General features: G+C 39.2%; 1 protein-coding gene across 10 annotated transcripts in view; it reads right to left on the minus strand.

Moving 5' to 3' along the window:
• The window catches only part of ripor3 (RIPOR family member 3), a 120,465-nt gene that overhangs the window by 20,732 nt on the left and 84,789 nt on the right, over positions 1–14,944 (minus strand). For all 10 annotated transcript variants that reach the window (XR_010005792.1, XM_008115613.3, XM_016995458.2 and 7 more), the window contains 3 exons: positions 14,259–14,404; positions 1,663–1,792; positions 228–836 (listed from right to left, as the gene is read on the minus strand). Coding sequence is in view for 9 of the 10 variants with exons in the window: in XM_008115613.3 (XP_008113820.1) it covers positions 228–836; positions 1,663–1,792; positions 14,259–14,404 (885 nt within the window). In the remaining variant the exon portion in view is untranslated. The remainder of the gene's footprint in view (positions 1–227; positions 837–1,662; positions 1,793–14,258; positions 14,405–14,944) is intronic.

The raw sequence follows: 14,944 nt of genomic DNA on the forward strand, positions 1-14,944 counted from the left end.
TAATATATCATTTTATCCACCAGGATTGGATTGCCCATTGCAGAATGGGACAATAAGTAGACATACTGCCAGATATATGACCAATTGTGCAATGTTAAACATCAGCATAAGTTTTGTATAACACCATGTATAACTATGTGAATGTGGATTTGCACAATGTGGGATTTTTGACTTCAGAGTCTAGAAACACTAAGTGGCAAAAGCTTAAGATGATAAAAACACTGTACCTTTAATTTCTCCCGGATACACAAAATCTGATATTCCAGTTCTTTCAGCTGGATGGGACACGGGTGCTGTGATTCCAGCAAGTGTAACACTTCTTGCAGGATCTTCTCAATAGATCTGGTATTTCTACCAGGTTCAGCAGCAGCAGCATCCTTCAAGCACCTTTGGCTGAGAGAAAGGACCTTTCTTTGTTGAGCTGAAGACAGACCCCAGTCCCTGGTGATAGATTTGCTATCATCTTTCTCCTGGTCCAACAGACATGATGAGACAGTGGCAGTAGTGTCAGCATGTGGTGTCTCTTGAAGGATGTCTAGAGTTCTGTGACTGAGGGGATGACCCAGAGAAAGTTTCCATTGCCCCCTTTCGGCACAACCATCCTGCAGCATAGTCAATGGCAACGTCCTTTGATTTGAAGGTGGAGTCACATTTCTGCTCTCTGTTCCTTTTTGATCCTCAGAACTAAATGAGCTGCCTTCGGTCGTTTCTGTGAAGCTATGGCTAGCAGACCTTTGGTGCCTGTTAAAATCACAGTCAGCCAAGTATCTCAGAATGCAGGAATCTTGGGCTTCGTCTCTGATATCCATTTGTTTTCTCCCCGGCTGCAAAACAGACTGAGGCAAATACAAAATAGTTAGGAAACAAAATAGAGTATTCCATCAGAAAATACATGTTATAGCATGATCCCAAAACTGTATTTTGATGTATATTTTTATGCCTGTGGTTCTTAGATATACCTTACCTCCTTCTCCCTTGCCTTTTCTTAGTATCTCTAATTATGACATCCTATACCATTTTGAGATTTCTAAGTCACTTTTAGTTTTATCACCTTCACAAGCATGGGTCTGGGCTGTGGCGCAGGCTGGTGAGCAGCCAGCCAGCTGCAGCCAGCTGCAACAAATTACTCTGACCAAGAGGTTATGAGTTCGAGGCCAGCTCGGAGCCTATGTTTGTCTTGTCTTTGTTCTATGTTAAAGGCATTGAATGTTTGCCTTATATGTGTAATGTGATCCACCCTGAGTCCCCTTCGGGGGGAGAAGGGCGGAATATAAATACTGTAAATAAATAAATAAATTAGAAAGGATATATGACAGGAGTTTCCCAGTAGCTGCCCCTATGCACTGGAACTTGCTTTCTGGGAATGTTGCTCTCCTTTTGTTGACAGGGATTTTTTTTTTATCCCAAAAGGATTTCAAGCATGAACTCAAAATTAGTGAAATCATCCCTTCCCTTTCCACCACTCCTTGTAATATTATTTATCTAATTAAGTATATTTAATTTCTAGTCTTCATTTCTCACAATAGAGGGCGCAAGTCAGCAAGAAAAGTCTGATATGAAGTGTCATTCAAACTGAGATTTCAACAACATCCAACTTATAACCTAAGACAGAAAAGTGCAGGGTTTAGGGCAAATCAGCACTCCTCAGTCCCTCATACTTACAAGGTAATACTTCTCTCGGAAACTGGGGGTGTTTGGTGGCGTCCAACTATATATGGAGTTTTTTCTGCTCCCAACAGAGAACTTAGCAGTGGATCCCGGAGATAAAATTACACTCTCGTTGTCAAAGGGGCTGTGGATAGGAAACATAATTCACATAGAATTTCAACTCAAAGAGTAAGAAACTTAGTTCTATACCTCACAACCTCTGAGGATGAGAGAATGCTTCTGGAACATGGCCATACAGCCCGGAAAACACACAACAACCTTGTGATTCCAGCCATGAAAGTCTTCAACAAAATATTATCTCTGTTGCATGAATGAATACTTCTTTCTCCCTCCCTCCCTCCCTTTCTCTCTGTCTCTGTCTCTCTCTGTCTCTCTCTCTCTCTCTCTCTCTCTCTCTCTCTCACACACACACACACACACCTTGCCTTTTTCCTTATGCAGGACCTTAAGACAACAATTTATTACATTGCTAGGAGCAGGGGATATCCCCAACATGTTTGTCACTAAAAGGATGATGTTGTTCCATCCACTGGAGATACTGATTGCAACTGTGCATGTAGCATATGGCTCATGAATGTACTGAGCACCCACAGGATGGCACCCATGCAATCACTGGTGTCATATAGACTTGAGATGCTCTAGCACATTTTAACAATTTTATGTGCTATTACTCCACTTTAGCTGCTATGGCAACATTCTGTACAGTTCTGGGGATTATAGTTCAGAGGGCCCCAAAAGAGCTGAGATTTTGAAATACATCTCCTATACTTCAAACCCCAGGGTTTCACAGGATGTTGCCATAGTAGATAAAGTGGAACAACAGCTGGATTTATGAATTTCAGGTGTCAATATCAAAACAGTTGCACTTAATATTAGATACTTAAGGAACCAGTTTTGCACAGTGACCCCAACCAATACAATCGATGGCAGTTAAACTTACAATTCCCACCACCGCTTCCAAAACTGAATACTCTTCTAACAAAGTATTGACACAGTGAACTTAAAACTACCCATTTTGAAGGAGCACTGAAAGACTCCTACAGTTACAACATGCTGAGGCAAAGGCCATAGAGGACCTGCCAAAGCTGATAACAGCCTTCCAATAAATAAATAAATAGTCCAGGTCCTGACCTTTCTGGACCAAACCTCACAGGGGGAAGGAAGCAGATGTTACAAGGAGCAGGACTGATGGGTACCATAGTTCTATATCATCTGACACAATATCCCAGCCCTGATTAATGGTGCTTGCTTCAATGATATGACATTTTCTAATTGAACACATGGGTTAAGAATAGTAGGCCTCCAACTCCCGCCTTCTAGAAATATTGGGACTTAAAATCTCTGAAGATTCCTCACTATCAACCATGCTGGCTGGGGCTTCTGACAGCGGAAGTTTAAAACATCTGGAAACCCAGAGGTCGAGAAGCCCAGACCTAGATCACAGACAGCATTCTCTTCAGCTGTGTGTTATCAAGAAAAAATCAGTAGTGGGAGAAGGAAAAAGTATTCCAAAAACTGAAGGGTCGGACAAACATTGGTATACTGCATCCAAAAATTAAAGAACATGCAAATAATTAAGATTTTGTGCCACCCCCACACTTATACACACTTGAGAGTGATTTTCATTGAAATGCAATACAAAATAAGAGTCTTCCTCTATGCTAGTTTTTAGTTGTTGTACTTTCTCCCTTTTAAATGTTTTTAAATGTTAGTTTTGTTCCATTTTGTGTAAACTATTCTAAGAACCAGTACTGAAAGGCATCCTAAAATATTACTAATACCATAGAGCAGCATGCAAAAAGGGATTTTTTCCCAAACTCTGGAAAGTCAAGTTGTGTTTAAATTGCGAGTATAGGAGTAAAGAGATATTGTAGACTTTTGCTTTCTGAGCTGAGATTCCATATGCAGATCCTAAATACAGTAAGATCCAGTGAAGAAAACAAATGCAAAGCTCCCAAATGTCAACATGAGAGTTGGGGAAAATAACACAAACAAACAAAAAAATCTTGGTGTCTTGGTTTTAAGGCCTGTTCCTGGGGATATTTGGGATGGCTGATTCAGAAAATTGCATTGAATAAACCACTTTAACTATAGTTTTGCAGATATGGTTATCATGATTTTCTATGGGCAAGCAGATGATTGGTAGATGGCATATGTTTTGTATCTCAAAAACTAACACCGATAGGGGGAAACTGGTGCTATTTTTAGAATCAGCATATCAGTGGATCTCAACTTGGGTTCCCCAGAAGTTTTTGGCCTTCAACTCCCAGAAATCCTAAAAGTTGGTTAACTGGCTGGGATTTCTGGGAGTTGTAGGCCAAAAACATCTGGGGACTCCAGGTTGAGAACTACTGCTATATCAAATATACCCATAAACAGGGTTAACATTTGAGGCACCAAAATGTGTGTTGGCCAATGTAATACATATACAGTACAACACCAATATCTGCAGGGGATACATTCCTGGACTTTGTGTAGATACAGGAAAGTATGGATAATAGTGAACCCTATTATTTTCATTAGGACAAAGAACAGAGGTACTGAGAAGAGAGTTTAACTTGTATGGAAGGCCCTACATCTGTGGTTCCCAACCTTTTTTTGACCAGGGCCCACTTTGACCAGGTACCACTCTCCATCATTAGTACCAAAAGTGTTACAAATCAGATTTTGGTCAACTTCAGATTCGGTTTGGTTATTTAAGGTGCTGATTCAGAAAATTGCATTGGATAGACTACATCAGCTCTAGTTTCTGATACAGAACATATGGCATCCAGTAGTTACCATCTGCTCACCCACAGAAAACCATATTTAATAATCAAGAACTGATGTGGTCTTCCCAATGCAATTTTCTGAATCAGCACCCCAAAAAAACCCAGGAACAGGCCCTGTCTCGTGGACCTTATGTTTGGTCTTGCGGCCCACCAGTCGGCTGCGGCCCACAGGTTGGGAACCACTGCCCTACATGGATAAGTTTTTTTTTATCATTTCAGAAGCAAATTGAGAACATACTGTAAGTCGCTTCTGGTGTGAGAGAATGAACTGTCTACAAAGATGTTGCCCAGGGGATGCCCAGATATGTTGCCATCCTGTGGGAGGCTTCTCTCATGTCCCCACATGAGAAGTTGGGGCTGACGGACAGGAGCTAACCCAGTCTTCTGGATTTGAATCGCCAACCTTCAGGTCAGAAGTTCAGCCAGCACAAGGGTTTAAGCCATTGCGCCACCATGGCTCCAATACATGGATAAGTGAATCCGCAAATATTAGTTCCGTGGATACAACAGTCAAACTATTCAAACAATGGCCATTTGTAGGAGATTTTTTCTAGTTTGCCACCAGAAGTAGTTCACTCTTATGTCTGATTAATTTTATTTGGAACTGTTTGCATGTATGCATGTTTTGGGACTTCTGGCAGAGCCTGAAGACACTGACAAACTTCAGCCGCCTTTCTCATCCTGAAAGTATTGCCATGATAATCACCAGCAATGTTTTCTGAGGTTAATTGGCTCTGTTAGACAGTGTCAAACAGCTGGTGTGCCTCAAAGCAAGCCAACAGCACAGAGGAAGATTAGCAGCCCATCTGCTTTTTCTCATTGCTTTGTAGCAAATTAACACACAATGGCTAGAGAGGGAGGAGGGAGAAGGTGAGGGATCTGCCATCCACAGTAGTTTACTTAGGAGTCCACAAAATGACATTGGTTTTTCCCAAATTTCTACTTTATTGGAGTAATACCACCTGCCCTCCCTATCTGCTGATTCTGTTTCTACAGATTCTACCTTGAAAATCTTTTTTTTTAATTCCAAAAAGCAAACCTTGATTTTGCTATTTTATATAAGGGGCACCATTTTACTACACCACTGTATAAAATAGGACTTGAAGATCCATTTATTTTGTGATCCACAGGGGGTCCTGGAACCAAAGCCCAGCCAATACAAAGGTACAATTTAATATAATGAATACATACATTCACAATTGAATTTGCAAAAGCTATGATTCTGATCACCTATCTGTATATGCTTGGGTAAAATCCCACTGATTCAATGAAAGCTTGTAGGGTTCCATTGTATGTATATATTAATTTTACTTAACACTTTTCTCCCAGCACAGGACCCAAGGTGTCTCACAGAAGCATTTATAATAAACTGATTGCAAGTACTAGAACCCTAGTTGGCAGACCTTACTTGAAATATGTACGTGCAAAATATGTAGCCCTTCAGATGTTGCTGAACTACAATTCTGGTGCTTCAACAGAGAAGAAAACTTTTCTGTTATATTTAGACTCTTCTTAAGCCTCTTCCAATTTTTGTTTGGTGTTATACATTTACAGTGATATAGCACTTCCAGCAACTCATCCAATAAATAATAATAATAATAATAATAATAATAATAATAATAATTATTATTATTATTATTATTATTATTATTATTATTACAAATTTAATTTGTACCCCACCACCATCTCCCAGAGGGACTCAGGGCGGCTCACAGAGCACTCAAGGTTCAACATGCAAAATACAAAAAGTGCAGAAACAAAACATAACAATAAACAGCCAACATAACATCACAATTTCACAATACCCCCTGATTAAAAACAGTAAAATGCAGTAATTGCTACAGGTAAAAATAGCAGTACTCGATCTCAGACCAGTAAAATGCTTGATAGAGAATCTGAAGGTCCTCATATGTAGTTCAAATTGTTGTTTTATATACTAGTGGTTTTATTTTGTATTGTACCATGTGTTTATTTTATGCATTGTTATAGGCACCTTGTGCCATATGTAAGCTGCCCCGAGTCCCTTCGGGGAGATGGTGGCGGGGCACAAAAATAAAGTTATATTATTATGTATGTATTCATTAAAAAACTAAATATGGTTGTTGGAAAAGCCATGTCTTCAATTGTATGCAGTAGACTTGGAAGATGGAGGCTAGCCTGATCTCCCTCAGGAGAGCATTTCAAAATCAGGGGGCCACAACCGAGAAGGCCGTCTCTCTCGTCCCCACCAACTGCACTTGAAATGGAGGTGGGTCCGAGGGGAGACCTCCCCAGTAGATCTTAAAGCCTGTGCTGGTTCATAGAAGGAGATGCAGTCTCGAAGATAGGTTGGACTCGAAGAGTATAGGGCTCTATAGGTAATATCCTGCGCTTTGAATTGGAGAGAGATAAACTCTAATAATGTTGCAAAAAAGGGATATATGCACATGGAAGTCAGTAATTCTGCTTCCTGGAAGTGGAGGACAATAATGTGTAATCCCTCGTTTCTTAGAAGCAGAGTTATTAAACTCCATGTGCATTAAGCACCTTTTGAAACATTATCCCATCCCACCCCCCCATTATCATAACTACGGGTTTTTTTAAAGGCTAAATGGTATAACCTTAAATGGAAGTCCCCTCCAGGGTGAGAAAGGCGAGACATAAATATATGGTAAATAAAAGAAAAAAGTAATAAATAAGACAAAATGAATGAAGTGGAGGGCTTTGTAGTGATGCTGTTCTGTCATACAGTGATAATGTCATGGCATTATTGTGTCACTACACTTTATTAAAAAATAGATGAACCTATCATGAAATAAAGGACACTCATTTAGGATCATTTCTGCCATCTTATTATGTTTGAAATCCACCCCAGCTTATTGCATAAGAGTAGCTGATGGTTGTGGCTCTCTGTCACATACTTGCCATGTTTGTGGTTTAATACCATCATTTACACGGTCTGTTCCCTTGTATTAATGGCATCATTGCCATCAATTCTGAGGAACAAATTGTGAAAATGATGGCATTGAATTGCTATTTGCTGAAACAAAAAACAAGCTTGCAGCTGTTACATTTCACATCTCCATCTTTAATAAGTTAGAAATCAGAAAGATTGGTGAGTTAATCATATTGAGAATTTGTCATTTTAAACATAGACTTTAAACATAGACTTCTACTCAAAATAATACTTCCCAAAGCAACTTAGGAAAAAGGTGGAATACAATATAAAACAATACAATTGAACTGATTGTGGATAAAACTTTTCTGAAATAAATTCATAGTTTACAAAAGCCTTTCTATAATACAACTTCATGTGCCCATTCATCCATCTGTCTTCCAAATGTGCTGGATTACAGCATCCACATGCTATACACATAGCTGGGTACTTATGGGAGTTGTAGCCCAATATATTGGAAGGGAATCATGTTGGAAAACTGGGTGAGGGGGGAAAAAGAAGGAGGAAGGGCTCCTTTCACATTTCTCTGTTCTTAATTTTAAAAGGCATTTTTTAAATCCCTGGTTCTCTCCACTGCAGATAGCACAGCAGTAACCAATTTGTAAACAAGTGGTTTTTAATTGCAACGGTATCTATTGAAAACAGAACATAATCTTGCCTTATCGCACAAAAAAACACTTATATTGATAAGAGCAGGCAAACAGTTTCCCAGGGAAAATATGAAAAGAGGGTTGGGGTGGAGATGGGAACTGAACAAGAAAATCCACTTGAGGATATAGCATTATGGTTAATAAAAAAAAAACACTCTCAAACGTTACAAAAGTAGATGCTTAAATCCCCTAATAAAGAGGTAGCTCAAAAATAAAAAATAAAACATGTCATCACTTAAAAGATTTCTCAGGAAAACTGTTCTACTTGTAAACTGTTCCTTCTCAGAGGTAAAAAAAAAAGTTTAAAATGCTATTTTTCTCTTCTAAATTACACTGTGGGAATCTCTCTGAAGTTCTCATGTACCTCCAGGATAGCATTTAAATATATTTTCACATATACATGTGTTCTATATATAGGCTGGTACGTTTATATACTCCTGGATCATCAAGTAACATATTGCTAAGTCCTCTTACAGTTCAAGGAGATGGGAAATGAGGGTATGTTCATCAAATAATAGTAAAATGGTTGAAAAAAAATTCACCTTAAATATGAGGGTAGAGCTTAGAAAAAATATTTTGGACTACATCTTCAGAGTACACTAACCAGTGCTGATCACTGACTATGCTGGCTAGAGGAGACTGCAGTAGTACAATATTTGGATTGGAAATGGTGGCTTTTCCCACTTCAAATAAGAGATCTACCACCTCTTAAATTGTTCTTTCAGTCCATAAATGTCTAGCACTGCAGAGAGTGAGACATTGAAACATGGCCCATGTATTTGCTATGTTTTCCTTTAGGTAATTTTGCCCAGTTTCTTTGGATAGCTAAACAGTTTTTTTGGGTTTCTTTTGTTGTTTTTGCATTTCTAACACTGAATTTCTAAGTGACTGCAATGCTAAAAATTTGGGGACCAAAGGAAAAATTCATTTGAAGGAGCCAATTTTTTTATTGGGAGCAATTGCATTTTGCCTTCCCTGCCACAGTCTTCTACAAACTGTGTTGAATTCTTTGTTAGGACACAAGGACCTTGAAATACTATATAGAAATGTTGCCATAAAAGAGGAGATAAGTAAGCATTGTCTCTCTAACCTATTGTTCCAGCTCTCACTTGCTTCTGTTTAGAGGACCCTTCATGCACCATTGGGGCTTGCAATCAATGCATCTATCTATACTACCTCAGCAATAGCAAATTTATTCTTAGCATTTGCAGTTAGATTAATTCTGTATCGTGTTTGCTGTCATTCTGGGAAGTCTATGAGAGTTCACTAGCAAAGAATTCTTAAGTTGCAGCAGGATAGCCAATTGGTCTATAGCAATTTTCTTCAACTTGATGCTCTCCATGTGGGTTGGAGTACAACTCCCATATCATCAAACAAGGACATAGGACATACTAATTGGGAATTATGGTCACTGTGGGTCAACAGAACCTGAAGGGTGCCCAGGTCACATATGTACGCCAAGCTAGACTAGCAGATGCCACAGAATCATCTGGCAAACTGACTTAGTTGTGCCTCCCTAGAAATGAACAATCAGAAGTATACCAAATTAAGGGATATTAAAGGCAGAAATAGTCTTTTTGCCTCCCAAGAAATATAAAGGCTGGCTACAGCCTAATCTAAACACAGAGAGGGAACTTCGAGTTTCACCCAGTGTTTCTAAGAGTCTCCATATTTAAGAATACTTCAGTGATAATAGGAAAATTAATTTTCTCTTCGACTCTGAGAAGGAAAAATGACAGGCCTTCTACCAACATTGTAAAATGGGGCAGGAGCCATTAAACAAACAGAAGAGAGAGTCCAGGGTAGAGACTGGACTACCTATATATATGTGTGTGTATGTATGTATGTATGTGTGTGTGTGTGTATATATATATATATATATATATATATATATATATATATACACACACACACACATACATACATACATACACACACACATATACATACACATACATACACACACACACACACACACATATACATACACACACACACACACACACACATATATATATAGAGAGAGAGAGCCTTGAACTGAGAAAACATTTTCTTCACTATTATTCCTAGAAAGAATGAGCTTTGGGGTTGACTCTCTCCTAGGTCCTCCAAATACAATACTTTTATTCTCTTCTTCACCTTCTAGCAGTATGTTTCTTGCACACAGCACTGCAGCAGCCTGGGAGGTGGACAATTTCCCTATGGTGACATCTGGGACATTATGACAGAGAGATGGTAAAGTTCTACTCAGTGTTTTTCTTGTTCTTCCCTGCACAACTTCTAACCATACACCAATCTGTAGCTTCATAACTCCATTCTAAAAATTCACTACTTGGCATTGCCTGAATCACCGCAAGAGGTCACTGTTTTAATTTAGAGTGGAAATAATCACATTTAGCTGTAGAAAATACTTCAGCCTTGAATGAGCAGCTGGCACTTGCATTTCGGGATTTAAAGAGCTAACAGCAGGGAAATATTGGCAAGGATCGGGCAAACCAGGGCTGGTTGCAAAAAGCTCTGTGGAAAATATTTTGGCACCAAGAAGAAGAATTGGAATCAATTAGAAGCTTTCTCTGCTCTTGGCTATGCTTATCATTCTGTCACTATGAGTCTCTAGCCAGTAGACAGAGGTGTGTCTGCAATACAGGTTTATAGTGGAGTCGCAACCCAACTGTCTTAGCCAGTAGCTGTCATGCAACATATACACTGAACACATCTCACACACTGCTTGAATAATAGGGAATAAAAGTGGGTCCAACTCTCTTACTTTATAAAGCGGCCCGCTCACCTCAGCTACTATTTTGAGAAGCTTTTGTGAGCCACTCTCTTCTTTATCAAATGCACACATCCATGAAAATTTATGTCAGAATCAATGTGCTCACCTTCAGGATGACACTAATACTCTTATGTCGCAACAGACTAACATGGTGACTTCACTAGAAATCATTTTTTAAAACTTCTGAAACCAGAAGCCACATTTGGCTCAAACCAGAGGAACCTAAGAGGTGAAGTTTGTGGGTTTCACTAAGCATCTTGCCTCCTGTTATTTCTATAGAAATCCAAGCACTGGTCTAAGAACCTGTCCAGGTTTTCCACAGATCTGTATATTTGTCCAATATGGAAGTCAAATTTCCCTGTAATCATCCAGAAAGGTAAGAGGGTGGGAAATATGTAGTAGAGTTTGCTGAAACTTCTCCATGTAGAATTGATAGGGTTAAAATGCATTTTAACCACACATAGAATCATAGAATCATAGAATAGTAGAGTTGGAAGAGGCCTCATGGGCCATCCAAGAAGCAGGAAATCACATTCAAAGCACCCCCGACAGATGGCCATCCAGCCTCTGCTTAAAAGCCTCCAAAGAAGGAGCCTCCACACACAAGCCAAATGATCAAAACAATGTTCAAGCATTGTTCTTCCCAAGAATTTTGAACCCTCATGGATCAGGACAGGATGTTTTAGTCCCCTGGAGTCATATTTTGCTTGCAGAATCTACAAAGAACTAAACCTACAAACTAAGCATTCCCTAGTATTGTCACCTCTAGTCATTAAAAAGTCTTCCCAAATTTTACTGTCTTGCCATGCAGAGTAATTTGCCCAAACAAACAAATGCAGGAGAAAAATATGTACCACCAAATCTAACAGTCTTTGTCACTTGGATATTTTTGTTCCCAAACAGTGTGATGTATCAGTTTCAAAATTGACTTTTCAGCAAACCGCAGTGCATAAAACCAGAGGTGGCATCACATTGAGGATAGAAAATATGAGAAGTATAACCCAATGTGCATTAGATCACTCATTTGGGATCGGAATATACTTTGGAATACCCCTGATGCACTTCTGTTATGTCAGTGATATGATATTTTAATAAAGGAAGCATGAAGACCATCTCTCTTTTCAAGAAGGATTTTTTGCCTCAGTGGAAGAAAACACCACCTCCTGTGCAAGGCATCTCCTGTGCCTTACATAGCAGGGAACAAAATACAATTTTAGGATTTGAAACCTGTCTTTAATAGCAAACCATTTACAAACATACAATAAAAATATCTACAAATATTAAAAACAAGGCTGCCAGTCACAATCCCTTTTTGGTGTACTTTTAAAGTGGAAGACAAGTGATTGTACTGGAACGGTTGGGTAGAAACATGATAAAATCACTGTGCACAACAGATTTGGGGCAACTGTGTTAATTTTCACTATGGGACAGCTTGTTTGGGGGGCTCTTCTCCCTTGCCTTTTAATTCTGTTTATTGTATAGACTTAAATAATAGTTTTCAGCTTTGTTTCTTCTTCAGATGAGTGGAGAACCAAACATAGATTCCACCCAGAACTTCTAAAAATGAAATGGAGACCAGAAAAACCCACGGGTAGAACTATAAGCAACCACAAGGATCAGAATTTCAAAAAGACTGGCGGAGGGGAGAGCAACATCACGGGAGACTAGACTCTCTTGCCATTCATCCAATCTTCCAGAGGAGGTATTAGGGCTGCTGCCATTATCTAGAAGAGGCCTAGTCTGTGGATAAGAAGTGAAAACTATGGTATTGAGCACTGACAGTATAATTAGACACAAGCACCACAGACATTCACTGGCACAACAGAGATGGTTATTTGTGTTCTTTCCATCATTTCCCCATTGACTTGGAGCATTCAAACTACTCAAATGTAGTGCAATTATTCCCCTTTACTGTCATTGTTACATCATATTGAAACTTGGGGTTTCTAGTTTGATGAGGCACTGGGGATCCCTGGCTGATAATTCTAAACTGTTGTTGTGTGCTTTCAAGTCTTTTTTGACCTACAGAGACCCTACCATTGGGTTCTATAGAGCTGAAAGTGTGCTGTCCACCCAAGGTCCACCCAATGCACTTGCAGATCACAGTTCAATTCCCCATTCAGCTGTATGGGGAATCGAACTTTGATCCACAGTCATAACACTATACTACATTGACTATTTAAGGAGGAGCATTTAAACTATCCCAGAATTCTGTAAGACTGAAATATGGCAGTTAAATGAGAATCAGAGTAATTCTGTAGTAGAGATGGTACCTGTTTCTCTTTAACACATACACATACAGTCATCCCTCTATACTATTTTATTAAGAAAAGAAAGGATAGTTCCCATTCTATGCACAAAAAGCCAAAGATACCAGCTGCATTTTCAATTTTAATTTTGTCCACGTGACAGTGTTCTCCACCAAACCTCTAAATATCAAACTAGTTCAGAATCCTAAGGCAGATGTATGTGTCCATATACACACACCCTTTGAGAACATTTGCAGAAAAATAGCTGTATGAATCAGGTAAAGTTGCCTTTGGTACATCAGCTGAACACCCTCATTACACTACATATGCACTTGCTTAATTATTTAATGCTACTGAATAATTTCAGATATTTTTCCCACTGTGTAGTTTTTGAAGATGTTCTCACAGTGGGAAGAAAATCTTTCCCCAGATTCACTTTTTCACTATCACTGATATGGTTGTGTAATGATCAGGTAGGAGGCAACCAAGGATTATCACTGGCTATGCTTCAATAGCTGGTAGACAATATCAACATCATTCTCTGCACCTTTCAGGTTCTAGAGAGGATGTCTGCATCCTCTAGGACACTGTTTCTCAAACTGTGTTCCTCCAGATGTTTTGGATTTCAGCTCCCACAATTCCTAACAGCTGGTAAACTGGCTGAGATTTCTGGGAGCTGAAGTCCAAAACACGTGGAGGAGCACAGTTTGAAAAACACTGCTCTAGAACACAGCAGCTATCCAAATTTTGCCTACAGTATCATCCTTGCTTTGTTGTCTTCCACTTATTCATATAAAATCACAGATTTAAAGTAGACCCAAAGGTCCATCCAACTCAACTTTATTCTGCCATGCTGGAATACACAAAGCTTCTGTTTAAAAACCTCCAGAGAAAAAGCCTCCATTACACTCTGATACCACATATTATACTATCAAAAAACTATTATCATCAGGAAATCCTCATGAACCATGTCAGTTGGAAGGAAAAGGATGAGTCTAGGCTGGCAGGGAAGAAATAGTAGTTCTTGAGTCTATTCAATGTCTCAAGGGTTAAAATGTAAACATTGTTTCAGGATTCTCCTCAAAAGAGTTTCCTAATGAAGCCTAACTTATGAAGCCCCTTTCTCACACACCCCTGCCATGTATCCAAATCTTCTTTCCAATGCACGATATACTCTGAATGAATTGTCCTGAAAGTCAGTATACTTACTTCCAGAGAACTTCCAACTGTAGTTTGATGGTACCTAGCTCAGTTATATCTACAACGATGATCTGAGGCCTGGTTGTGAAGAAGTCTATACTGTCACAGGTCACCACACCAACCAGAAGGGTACTCAGTCCCCGCAATTCTGTGACCTGGAAAAGTTCAAACGAGGATCAGTCAAACCTTCAAGGGCAGCTATTGATTCACTGTCACTTCAGTTATTGGCAGAGAAAATAAATACATTAATGAATACAAATGTTTGAGGTTGTGTGAGATCTCCATTTATAACAGCCACTACCCACATAAACACTTCACCTGATGCTATGATATTTGATGAAAATTCACATCTGAATTCATCCCCTAGATGACTGAAAGCAGAGAATCTAATGTGGGAGTCCAATGACTCAACAAGGCAAAAGCCAATTCTATTGTCTGTTCCTTGAATCTGGAAGAGATGATTCATCTTCACTGGCATAATGCAAGGTTTGCATGTTTTCTCACAATATTTGTACAGTGCATCTCAATTAACCTCTCAGCATGGGGTGAGGGGAATGAAGAAAGGAACATTTTAAACATATTTCTCAAAGATCTGCTGGAAGGGGATCAGGAATTCCTTCATGTGTAGCCCAGCTAACCCGCTAGTACGCAAACACATACTGCCAGCAAGTAGAGAGTGTTGCAATAGTTTGCTT

Source organism: Anolis carolinensis, chromosome 4 (assembly GCF_035594765.1).
Source record: "Anolis carolinensis isolate JA03-04 chromosome 4, rAnoCar3.1.pri, whole genome shotgun sequence".
NCBI lineage: Eukaryota > Metazoa > Chordata > Lepidosauria > Squamata > Dactyloidae > Anolis > Anolis carolinensis.